At 35.3% G+C, this 14,000-nt stretch overlaps 1 protein-coding gene across 2 annotated transcripts; it reads right to left on the minus strand.

Moving 5' to 3' along the window:
* Window positions 1-6,145: 6,145 nt before the first annotated feature.
* LOC130012433 (zinc finger protein OZF-like) lies at window positions 6,146-13,737 on the minus strand. Of its 2 annotated transcripts, none has more exons than XM_056100384.1 (3): window positions 13,626-13,737; window positions 8,902-11,105; window positions 6,146-6,435 (listed from the first exon to the last, which is right to left on the minus strand). In XM_056100384.1, exons 1-2 carry the CDS (start codon window positions 13,626-13,628, stop codon window positions 9,810-9,812), a joined length of 1,299 nt encoding a protein of 432 aa, XP_055956359.1. In that variant the 5' UTR covers window positions 13,629-13,737; the 3' UTR covers window positions 6,146-6,435; window positions 8,902-9,809. The 2 variants fall into 2 exon arrangements, with proteins under 2 accessions (XP_055956359.1, XP_055956358.1); XM_056100383.1 differs by having other exon boundaries at window positions 7,338-11,105.
* Window positions 13,738-14,000: the final 263 nt, after the last annotated feature.

The following is a 14,000-nucleotide window of genomic DNA, read 5'->3' on the forward strand; positions in this document are numbered from 1 at the left end:
AGTTCTCATCGTGGAACCTTGATTGACAGTATGCATCCACCAGACTCGATGGTGCCGAAATGAAAACGTCAGCAAGGTATTATCGGACTATTACGTGTCAATGTACATGTATTCAGCAAAGTTCCATAAACTTGTTGACGATAAATTCTGACTGTGTGATTACATATCAGGAGACAAAGGCTTTTAATTCATTTGTGATTTAAACCAGAACTATTTATCAGTATGTGAATTACTATTTAGATGGATAAATCTATGCCCCCGGTAAGACTAGCATATATTGGTGTCATGTTATAATTTTTCAGTAATTTGATTGAATTTGTAATGGTCCATCGATGCAAGTCTTACAAATGTCGAACATATTAATGAAGTAATAATGTATCGGTATAGGCATATTTCTGTTTAAAAGATGACAATGCCCGGGTTTAAATAACAGAATTACCCTGTGATATAACCCTATATACTGTCCATGATATAACAGATCAAAGAAACGCGTACGCCAATCTTCACACGTAGCTACCAACACATTAAGTGATCTATAATAACAATGTATAGCTCTACATGTACTTCACCTAAAATAAACGATCAGAGGCATGGTTTAATTAAAACACAGAGTCACACCGTGTTTCCAACACCGAGGCAGTGCTATCGTGTCACTCGATATTCGCTCGGTGTTCACTCGGTAAATCACGGAATTCCACAATAAAAAACACAGTAATATCGTGTCCCGTCAAACCATCGTGACGGCCGTACTGTACTCTACTCAACCATGCTGTAGCCATCTGTGTTATAGTTAAATTATATGATACATGCAGTAGCCATCTGTGTAGTAGTTAATATGATACATGCTGTAGTCGTCTGTATATAAATACTACAAGATGTAAATAAATGTCTGTTTTAAGTTATATGGTACAAGAGTATATAATACATACATCGCCCTCGGATTTGGGGATAACCCCGATCGGACTCACTATGGTGGGTTTGGTGTCGGCTATAGCATAGTTTTCATTGTCTATTTCTTTTCCTATGGCATCTGTAGCTAAATCAAACAGTGGGCTACACATATTTGTGGATGTGTGGTTGTCATTTTCGACGAGCTGTGGAGTGGCATCTTTGTCAATAATGTCAACGCCGTGGGAGATACCCGTCAATAAAAAGTCCTTGTCTGTATCGTCCTGAAGGTAAGCCTCCCACACCTGTAATGCAGTATGGATGCCACTTGTCCGCACAGCCCCTCTTCGTAGTTTTTTGGCGATGCGTTGTTATTATTACCGGCCCCTGGACGAGCCGGTGCATGTGTAGCGGTGGAGTGAGACTGAAAACACCCGGGTATAAAACACACATGCCTGAACATACACCCCGAAAGGCTGCATCCCCGCCTGGAGTTGTATCTTCTACAAATTACCTCTCCTCCAGGGGTATAAACACTGTGGGATGGAGCATTTATTGGGCGCTTTCCAATTAATGTTTTTCATTCAGATCCTATACCAGTTCAATTGGGTGTTCCACAAGGCTAGATTCTTGTACCAAGATAATAATACAGGACCTTCTCTGGTTTTCACAATTTTTGAATTAGACATTAATACTTACTAAACCACACAAAATATTGTTGATAATATCTTATCTGAACATGTGGATAACAGAGAGCCAGAGGCATCCAGGTCCAATTATTCAAACCTACTTCGATACTGCAATCGGTTCCAGCAAAAAGAGAGACCAGCAGATCCAACAGATTTATAAAAATGTATTAGTTGATCATGATATAATAAAATGTATCATTTAATAAATTGTTGATGTAATAAATAATAAAATGTATTATTTAATAAATTGTTGATATAATAAATAATTTAACATTATTATTTTTATAAATTGTTGATGTAATAAATTCTTATATAAATTGTTGATGTAATAAATTCTAATATTAATGATTTAATAAATATATTTATTTGTAATGTGGAATGATTGGGTTTTTTAAAGTTGGGATGAGTTGTCTTATAAGTTGGGATGAGTTGTCTATGAGCTGTCTTCTAACTTGGGATGAGTTGTCTTTTATTGGAATGAGTTATCTGGGATGAGTTGTCAGGTATTCAACAATCTAATTAAAATACAGATCTATATTTCGTTTCGTTTTTTTATACTTTCGATGGCCTACACTATACATGAAGATCTGACAAGTTATAGCGATAGGTCACTTCAGGGGTCAAAAGACCGACTTTTGACCTATGATGTCAGACATTTGATTAACCAATCAGCATTGATGTTACTAGTGGATTACCCACAGTTCCGGGCAAAAAACGTCAAACACTCGATTCGACAGACCATTTGATTGGCTGACCCCTCATTTCAAGCAGACACGAGTTAAATAACAAGTCTTCCAGATCCAAGTGTAGTAAAGACAAGTAAAACAAAACGAAATAGGATCTGTGTTTTAACCAGATTGGGTATTCAAGAAAACAGCCTTTCTTCACTATACCCTGTTCATTTCTGGAACAATTTAGAATTAGTTGTATATTGCAGGAAGCTGTGGATCTACCCAACACGATAATTCATAATTTAGAAGAAAGACCAGTCATATTATTAGACCATTTCGTCTACGAATGACAAAAAGTAGTTTCATTTTTAAGTGAGCAAACTGATTACAGATACATTATGGGAGATTTAGATACAGAGCTGACAGTTTTCACTATAATCGTTAAAAACTAGATAATAGAAAGATACAGAGCTGACAGTTCTCACTATAATTGTTAAAAACTAGATAATAGAAAGATACAGAGCTGACAGTTCTAACTATAATCGTTAAAAACTAGATAATAGAAAGGGAATATAGTGAAAATTTCAGTCAAATTACTTCATTGTGAGTGGCGTTCGGACTGTTTGGGTTGATGGGTAAAGGGAAAAAAATCAATATATCATTCAGTTGGCAAAATAGTGTCTGAAATCTAATAAAACTGTTTACTGCAAATTTTTACTGATTAAGACATTTGGTCTGGAATTTCATGAGACATTTTTCGTGCATCGATTATTATTTGTGATGTAGCAGCCACAGTGTGATTGGATGGTCGACACAGAGTGGGATTTAGGTTGGACGACTTTGAAGTTCTTTAATTCACAGGATAGAATAGCAGTTCCCCGTACAGCACAAAAACCGTCTTCATGGACATATCAATTTATTGGTTGTTTGGAATTCTATATTGGACCATATTGAGGCTATATTTTGGACCACAGACTGGATTTGGCGGAAAATGCATTTATGCGGGCGTCAAGTTTTTCAGCCTGCATTTGACACTCTCTAAGAGTTGGATGGTTGTGTGTTATTGTGGTTCGCCTCATATCCCACAGGTCACATACAATTCATTTCATTGCACAAAGTAGGTTTTGTTGTCATCTGGTGTTCCCCAGGGATGCGTTCTTGGTCCAATTATATGTAATTCTATGTAATCCATCACCTCTATGCAGATGACAGAAAACTGTGTGATATTTCCAAAATGTAAAGATTTTAAAGTGTTCACCAAAAGAGCTACTTTTATTGAGTGGTTTAGATCCAAACTTATTTGAAATATTTAAATGTTATATTTAATTTAAAATTATGTGTAGAAAGCACATAGAGTGTACTTTAAATATATTAATGATATCTGGATAAGTGTGGAATCATCACCAGTGGTCTCATTCCATTCCACTCCACTATACCCTTGATTTATCCATGGGGAAGACACATTTTCAAATTACCTGCCCTTGATCATAGCTTGATTCTATGAGCCAATCAAAAAACAGTTTAAAAGCCAGTCTTAGCCTCATTGTTTATGTTCACATCAATATGGCGGCTTGTTTGTTACCTTCCCTTCGCCAGCTTCATTTGTATTTAACAATTTTTTTGATTGGTCGATGTAAATAGCACATTTATCAAGGGCAGGTAATTTGAATATGTACCTCCACCAGGGGTTAGTGGAGTAGAACGGAAGCAGACCAGTGGGGTTACCGAGAATGGTGTGGAATTGGTGCTATACAAATACTCATATTATTATTGTCAGTATATCCATGTTATCTGCACAGAAAAAAAGGTCCAGCAACAATATTGTGAAATAGAGAGAGAGAGAGAGAAATGGGGTTTAATAACGTCCACTTGACACAAACTAGGTCATTTCAGGACTAACACATGGCTCAATTTTATTTCAATAATTTGCTTGCGCGTAGGGGTCTTTAGCAGTGGGAGGAAACCAGAGAACCTGGAAAAATCCCACGAGGTTGGACATGCGACCCTACTCCTTGCCACGAACAACCGGGGAATCGGAACCCTGCCAGTTCACTCAATGACAGACTTTATGATACAACGCCCATGTGCTGACCATTCGGCCATCCAACCCCCACAATATTGTGAAATGAAATGACGTGTGACATATTTAACATCATAGGTCACGTCAGGGGTCATACGCGCGGCTTTTGATGTGAGACATTTGATTAAGCAATCAGCATTGATGTTTCTAGAGGGTTACCCACAGTTCTGTGCACCTCACGCCACAAACTCGCCGTAACAGACAGTTTCATTTGCTAATCCCTCACATCATTCAGAACGCGGCTTACATAACAACTCTTCCATGATGTGAATCAGATTGACAGTGTGGAATCAGGGAAATTTTGCCAGAACAGCGGCGCTATGGCTGCCTACTCAAAAATCTAGGTAAAGTAATAAATAATGCTAATAGCAAGCAATTAATAATAATAATAATAATCGCTTTCTAATGTCTGAACATTCAGTCAGTCTGGCTGCTCTGTGGCGCTTTACATTGTAGATAAGATAATTAAAACCAATCGCACTCAATGTTTTTATTGGATAATTACTACAGTAATTTGCCTGAATTACTACACAGATGGCTACAGCATATATCAAATAATCTTGTACCATATTAAAGTTGCAATTTCAAATTTTCAAGTTATATTTTTAAAATGTATTAAAATAAAGCCTTAAAATAGATGGTATCCATAAACAGTCCTACCTTGTTAAAGAATAATCCTATTAATCCTATAATTTGCTATTGCCAGCTGAGAAATTGGCAAAAATATCATTTTTAACTTCAAATTCCAACGTTGGAAAATGGCTGCCCCATGTTGTCAATAGCAAAACAGGGGAGGTAATTGTGTTATTTCCTGTGTCATAGATTTTTAATGGTGGGAAATAATACCCATGATCGTATAATAGTGAGTTGATAACCTATTGAGCAAAAGACAGAAATAATTATGTTTTGACTTTCTTAGAAAATTTGAAATTCTCACTTTAACTACAGATGAATATAGCATACACAAATATCATTGTATCACATGTCTACAGTATGTTAGTATTTGTGGTATAAGTTATTGTAGTAGTTTATGGTACAAGATTATATGCTACCATATTAACTACAGATGTTTACAACATGTATCATATAATCTTGTACCATAAACTACTACAATAACTTATACCACATTTAAAAGGACAAATACTAACTTTTTGATTTTGTTTTAGTTTTTACAGTGTGAATTCTCAAATGTTTCTGCAGGTGATGATTCTCTGTGAATGATTTCATACAAACATCACATTTATAAGGCTTTTTCACCATCATGAATTCTCAAGTGTCGCTGTAGATTACTTTTAGTGTTGAATGATTTACTACAAACATCACATTTATAAGGTTTTTCACCAGTATGAATTTTTAAGTGTATCTGCAGAAGATGCGTCTTTTTGAATGATTTATCACAAACATCACATTTATAAGGTGTTTCTTCAGTATGAATTCTTTTGTGGTTTTGTAGGCCACCATCATTAAGAAATGATTTACCACAAACATCACATTTATAAGGCTTTTTTCCGGAATGAGTTCTCATGTGTGATTGTAGAGTACTACTCTGGCTAAATGATTTACTACAAACATCACATTTATGAGTCTTTTCACCAGTATGAATTCTGAGGTGTTCCTTCATATGTTGGCTATAGGTGAATGATTTACTACAAACATCACAATTATAAGGTTTTTCACCGGTATGAATTCTCATGTGTTGTTGTAGATTACTACCCTGGGTGAATGATTTACCACAAACATCACATTTATAAGGTGTTTCACCTGTATGAATTCTCATGTGTCTCTTGATGTGACTACTACTAATGAATGATTTACTACAAACATCACATTTATAGGGTTTTTCACCCGTATGAATTCTCATGTGTTTCCTTAGACTACCTCGTTCAGTAAATGATTTACTACAAACATCACATTTATAAGGTTTTTTGTCTGTATGAATTCTCATGTGTCTCTTCAGATGACTATTCGTAATAAATGATTTATTACAAACATCACATTGATATGGTTTTCCTTCCCTGTTCTTCTTGAAACTTGTCTCCCATTTTTTACCATGTTCTAAAACAGATTTCACTTCTTCGAGTTCCCTCACAAGTACAACATTAATTTCCTGTAATATATGAAAGTTATAACATCAGTGGTTTCCTGTAATATATAAAAGTTTTAACATCATTAGTTCCCTGTAATATATAAAAGTTATAACATCATTAGTTTCTTATAATATATAAAAGTTATAATATCATTAGTATCCTGTAATATATAAAAGTTATAACATCATTAGTTTCCTGTCATATATAAAAGTTATAACATCATTAGTTTCCTGTAATATATGAAATTTATAACATTATTAGCGTTGGTCAAGTAGGTTCCCAATATTTCCCTGGAAAGACATGAAAAGAATGAAATGGGGTTTAACTGTTCTGCTCCTACGATACAACATACGAACTAACCATTCGGTCATCCACCAAGCTCCCGACTCTGTGTACTGAATACTGATTATAAAATTTTAATTAATTGTATCTTAAATATTTGATATTTGGATCCTATGGTTTCACGGCAAATATAAAAACATCAATATTGATTGAAATTAATCAATATTGAATTCTAATTTGTGTTTTTAATTTCAAATATTATGGAAAATATAAAGTTAGAGACTTGGCGCCTTTAAATATTCTTTTTCAAACCACAGTAGTATTTACTGCAAAGACGTCTTTGTTGATATGCAAATCAGCAAATCATGTGACGCTGGTTGTTTGTCTTCCATCCCCTATGGAATTTGGCAATCATGTTTGATGTGACTACAATTTTTGTGTCTCAATATTTCATTGTTGTGGAACCACAGAAAGTAAATAACAAGTAGATAAGTGAAAAGAAAATAAGCTCTTCGATGGTAAATACCTGACCCTAACCCTGACGCTAATAGAAAATAGGAACAAATGTAAAAGTGATGGAATGTAAAAGGGAGTCGAATCAAACATGGTCGCCCGGAATTTTATAGCAAAATCAACTCACCATTATAAGGCTATTGTTAGCAACAAATTTGATTCAAACATTAGACTTGAAAAAAAGAAAAAAAAACAAGATAAAAATTGTCTGATTTGGTTCTGAACTTGCGAGTCTAGAGAACGTCGGATTAAACAATAGTCTATCGTTCCTTTGTTAGAAGTTTTCCCTTCCTTTCCGGAAGTACTGAATGATGGTTGTATATTGAAAAGGGATTTGGATTTACCCAAAACGAATTATTCACAATTAATGTAACGATGCTAGTTTTGTAATTTGTCGGAGAATATGAAAATCCTCACAGATTAATCCACTCTGGTTGATTATTTAATAGAAAATCTCCCAGCTTAGGGGAATGTCCAGGGCTGGCATGTCTACACGTGCTATTGCCAGACACTTCAATTGTCATCAGTCCACTATTGTAAGGTTGGTGGAACGTGTTCGAGTTACTGGATCAACACGTGACCGTCAACGTCCTGGTCCACAATGCGTTACAACCCAGACTCAAGACCGCTACATCCGGGTCACTCATCTGCGTGTCAGATTCCGCCCAGTGCCACGAACAGGTGCAGCTGTCGTGGGAAGACAAGGACCAGTAAGTGCCAACACCGTAAGACGTCGTCTAAGAGAAGTAGGACTCCGTGCACAACAACCTTATGTTGGAGCTATCCTCAGGGATCATCACCGTCAGTGATGGGCCCAAGGACACCAGACATGGAGAAGAGTAGACTGGCAAAGTGTGCTCTTCAGTGATGAGAGTCGCTTTCATCTTTATCACGCTGTGGAGACGTCTTGGGGAATGTTTTGCAGACTGCTGCGTCTTCGAAACGAATCGATGGGGTGGGGGAAGTGTAATGGTGTGGGGAGGCTTCACATTTCATCACCGGACCGCCCTACACATTTGCAGGGGTCGCGTTAATGCTGTAGCCTACCGTGATGATGTCTTGCAACCAATTGTTGTTCCGATGTTTCAAGCGCACCCACAACTTCAGCACTTCCAACAGGATAATGCACGTCCGCATACTGCCCGTTTTAGTATGGACTACCTGGCTGCTAACAACATCAATGTCTTGGACTGGCCAGCCATGTCTCCGGACATGGCACCGATAGAACATGTCTGGGATGAGATTGGACGCCGTCTGTATCGGAGACCACAGATGCACACCATTGCTGCTTTAGAAGCTGCTCTTGTCCAAGAATGGAACAATATGCCCCAGGCCTTCTTTCAAACATTGGTAAATTCCATGCGACGTCGCTGCACAGCGTGCGTAAGAGCCCGTGGAGGACACACGCGCTACTGACATCTGTGTCGTACTTTTGGTTTTGACCCCTCTGGCTTTGTACCGTTGATTACAGATTAAATAATCCAAGACTATTTCCACTTCGTATTTTGTGATTTAAAGACAAGGACTCCAACCTAGGTGTAGACCAGTGACAGGGTTAGAGTGTTACCTGGAACAGACAGTAGGTGTAGACCAGTGATAGGGTTAGAGCGTTATTTGTATTTATATTGCTGGAAAGACAAGAGACTGTTCCGAATATTGCTTTTATAAAATTTATATCCAAATATACTCACCATAACTTATAGCAATGTATCTTTATGTGAAGCTGTTTGATTGAAAATAATACAACAAAGATACAAGGCTGGTTTTGATTCCCCGGTTCTACGTGACAAGGAGTAGGGTCGCCTGTCCAACCTCGTGGTTTTTCTCCGGGTCCTCCGGTTTCCTCCCACCGCTAAAAGACCCCTACGCACAAGCAAATTATTGAAATAAAATTGAACCATGTGTTAGTCCCAAAATGACCTAGTTTGTGTCGAGTGGACGTTAAACCCCATTTCTCTCTCTCTCTTTGGATGTTTTAAATGATTAAATCAACTTGCAGTTTATTATAGGAACAGTAGGACGTTAAACCCCATTTCATTTCAATGGGGTAGACCAACAATATTCAACAAGGTATTTCCATAAATTTTGTATTAAGAAATAATTCAATCTCTAACACAAGCCCCCAAAAAACACATTAATAAGGTTTTTCACAAGTGTAAGTTTTTATGTATTCCAGATTTTGATGAGATGATTTATCACAAACATCACAGTGTACATGTATTGTGACGTATTTATGTATTCCAGATTGTGACAAGATGATTTATTACAAACATCACTTTTATAAAAATTTTCTCCAGTACAGATTACCATGTAGACAATTATTTTTATAAAATTATTTACTAAAAAATATCACATCATTTATAGGGTTTTCTATCCAGTATGAGCAAGCCTGCAAATAAGGCACCTGTTATAGACAATGTCAGGCACAGATTCAGGTTTTGTCCGTCACTAAACCTCTGGTGCCTGTCATTTTGTCCGGCACTGATTTGTCTTTTTTTTATTGATATTATTAATATTAAGTTGAAAATGTCAGGTGATCTTTTATTAGTGACTGACATTTTATCAGGTACATGTACATCTAAAACCGTTATTTCCAGGCCTAAGTATGAGTTCTTATGTGTACCTGTAAATGATGAGTTTGACCAAATGATTTATTACAAACATAACATTTATAAGATATTTCCCCTGTATGAATTCTCATGTGTCTCTTTAAATTACAATTCACACTAAACGGTTTACCACAAGCATTACATTGATATTTCCAGGCCTGAGTATGAGTTTTTATGTGATCTTGTAAATGATGAGCCCGACCAAATGATTTACTACAAACATCACATTTATATGGTTTTACACATGTATGAATTCTCATGTGTCTTTGCAAACAACCATTCCTGGTGAATGATTTACTACAAACATCACATTTATATGGCTTGTCACCAGAATGAGTTCTAACGTGAACCTGTAAATGACCAATTTGACTAAATGATTTACCACAAACATCACATTTATAAGGTGTTTCTTCAGTATGAATTCTTTTGTGGTTTTGTAGGCCACCATCATTAAGAAATGATTTACCACAAACATCACATTTATAAGGTTTTCCTCCACTATGGGTGGTAATGTGTGCAAGTAAATGATTTTCGCCAAATGATTTACTACAAACATCACATTTATAATGTTTTTCACCTGTATGAGTTCTCCTGTGTCTCTGTAAATTACCATTCACACTGAACGATTTACCACAAAAACCACACTCAAAAGGTTTTCCCCCCATATGAGTTCTCATATGCCTCTGTAAGTTACCATAAATAGTAAAAGATTTATCACAAACATCACATTTATAAGGTGTTTCACCAGTATGAATTCTCATGTGTCTCTTGATGTGACTACTACTAATGAATGATTTACTACAAACATCACATTTTTGAGTTTTTTCCCCTGTATGAATCCTCAAGTGTAGTTTTAAAGTACAATTCACACTAAATGATTTACCACAAAAATTACATTTATAAGGTTTTCCACTTGTATGAATTCTCATATGTGTCACTAGATTACTACTCTTTGAAAATGATTTACTACAAACATCACATTTATAAGGTTTTCCCCCTATATGAGTTCTCATGTGTTTCTTAAATGACTGGCTTTCGTTAAATGAAACCAACTCATCTGCTTCTAAACCGTTTTCAACATTGTCATCGTCAGTTTTCTCTTCTTTAACATGACAATATTCATCTACATCATCAGTTTTCTCTTCTTTAACATGACAATATCCATCAACATCATCAGTTTTCTCTTCTTTAACATGTATTTTATTGTGTTTTTCTAAAGCATCAAGTTGTTGAAAAATGTCATCACATACAACACATTGATGAAATGTTATAACATCATTAGTTTCCTGTAATATATATAAAAGTTAAAATATCATTAGCTTCCTGCAATATATAAAAGTTATAACATCATATACATTAGTTTCCTGTAAGGCTGACCTTAAAAATATCTTTGTTTCACCAAACCCGACCCACAATCGAGGAGAAGGGTCGGTAGGTCGGGGTTTTTTTCAGATTTTTTTTAGTTTTTATTAAACTTAAGAGCTAATTTGACAGCTTGATAATTTTCCGGGTGGAAACATTCGTCTTCTTTATTGGCAAACAAATCAATGACATCGGGATTTTTCGTGATGCACGACTCGCACACGATTTGCCATGAACTTGAAGTGTGAAACTCCTTCAATACGTTTTTAACGATCGTGCGGATTGTGCCTTCATTTTTCTCGTAAACGGATATTAAAAATATTGTCGTCATGTTTAAAATGACGCCCCACAGACATAGAGGCAGAATCATTTCGTGGGAATGGACGTGCTTTCGTCTGCAACCATTTTGTTGAGAAGTGACACCGATGACGCTTTCGTCTTGATCAACCAGTTTCAATAATGAATCCAACCATAGCCATAGTAAAGGGAAATAACTCTTGTGATATTTTTGTTGACACACAAAATAAAATAAAAAGATCGTGGAAAAGTGCAATAACATAATTTAAGTCGGGGGTGGTTTTAGTTAGTCAGTCACGTTAGGGGAAACAAAGATATTTTTAAGGTCAGCCTAATATATAAAAGTCATAACATCATTAGTTGCCTGTAACATAAAAGTTTAAAGTTATAACGTTAGTTGCCTGCAATATATAAATGTTATAACAACATTAGTTTCCTGTAATATATAAAACTTATAACATCATTAGTTTCCTGTAACATATAAAAGTTATAACATCATTAGTATCCTGCAATATATAAAAGTTATAACATCATTAGTTTCCTGTAATATATAAAAGTTATAACATCATTAGTTTCCTGTAACGTATAAAAATTATAACATTATTAGTTTCCTGTAATATATAAAAGTTTTAACATTATTAGTTTCCTGTAATATATAAAAGTTACAACATCATCAGTTTCCTGTAAAATATAAAAGATATAACATCATTAAAAAACTTTGACCTGAAACCCCCAATAGATGGACAGAGAACTAGTTTAAAAAAAGGGGCCGTGTTTATACACGATGACAACACTTTAACTTGGCCAAGACCGTAACATTTTTTATTTATGAGAATATTATAGAACAAAGCTCTTTTCCGGTAACACAGGAGCGTAACTAAAACTGTCACCACAGACTGTTGATTTAAAAAAAAATTCAGACCGGAAACAGATACACTAGGAAAGATGGCAATGCGCATGCTAACTTACCAAATCTCGCGAAAGCGAGATTATGCGTCTCATGGAAATATTTTTATTGACGCGTTTTATCAATGACGTCACATATTCCTGACGTCTACAAGAATAATTCTTGCAATTTTATGGGGTTTTTTTAAAACAAAGTTAATCATACAATTTAGATCTAAATTAAAATCAATTTAGAAAAACAAGATTATTTAAAGCGAGAGTTTCATATTTTCTAAGAAAGTCAAAACATAATTATATCTATGTCTTTTGCTCAATAGGTTATCAACCAACTCCCTATTATCAATGACGTCACATATTCCTGACGTCTACAAGAATAATTCTCGCAATTTTATGGGGTTTTTTTTAAACAAAGTTAATCATACAATTTAGATATAAATTAAAATCAATTTAGAAAAACAAGATACAATTTAGATCTAAATTAAAATCAATTTAGAAAAACAAGATTCATATTTTCTAAGAAAGTCAAAACATAATTATATCTATGTCTTTTGCTCAATAGGTTATCAACCAACTCCCTATTATACGATCATGGGCATTATTTCCCATCCTTAAAAATCATTGACACAGGAAATAATAACACAATTACCTCCCTTGTTTTCCTATTACCTCCATGGAATAGCTATGTTCAAACGTTTGAATTTGAAGTTGAAAATGATATTTTTGCCAATTTCTCAGCTGGCAATAGTGAATTATAGGATTAATAGGATTATTCTTTAACAAGGTAGGACTGTTTTTGGATACCATCTATTTTAGGGCTTTATTTTAATACATTTTAAAAATATAACTTAAAAATATGAAATTGTAGCTTTAACTAGGTACGCCAGTGAAGCGGTGACGTAATATTGTCGTCGCGAGTCACGCTTCAGCTACGCCAGTATGATTTGCGTATCAGCTTTTCTTGCTCGTCCTATTGTTGATTGGAACAAAACTGCGGCTTCAAATGAAGTTATTTTCGTAAATAAAAGGCTAGCTTTTCGCCTTCTTTCCGAATTTTTACTCTAGCTGCTCCATGTGCAGAGAAATCTAAACATGAAAATGAAAGTAGAAAACAACACGATTTTTGGAACGGATACCAGAATAGCATAGGTTTAAAAATATATATATTAGAAAATACATATATAATGTCTGTTACATATTCTTAAATTGTATCTATTCCATTCTTTATACCAAAACCAACTCACCATTCTTATCTTTACGTGAAGGCGGGCCTTTGAAAACGGATGCCCTTTGAAAAACACACAAAATGGCCGCTTCAGAACAGAGAGCGGAAGTCACGACACTGTCTTCCGTTTCCGGTTCAACATTTTATAATCAGTTGTATATCATAAAACGACGCGGACCAATAAAACCCGAATAACCCACAAAAAGTACAATTTCATTTTCGTCCACAGTGAAAGAGATTCTATAGTGTTGATTCTCTGATTGCCGAATCATATTGGACTCATGCCTTCTTTTTTCGCCATAATTATTCTTTGTTCGCCAAAAGGAATCATTTCCTGCCATATATACGCCATACAGCATGCTATGATAGAAATTTTGCCCGGACAGCGGCACTA

This window comes from Patella vulgata, chromosome 1 (genome assembly GCF_932274485.2).
Source record: "Patella vulgata chromosome 1, xgPatVulg1.2, whole genome shotgun sequence".
NCBI lineage: Eukaryota > Metazoa > Mollusca > Gastropoda > Patellidae > Patella > Patella vulgata.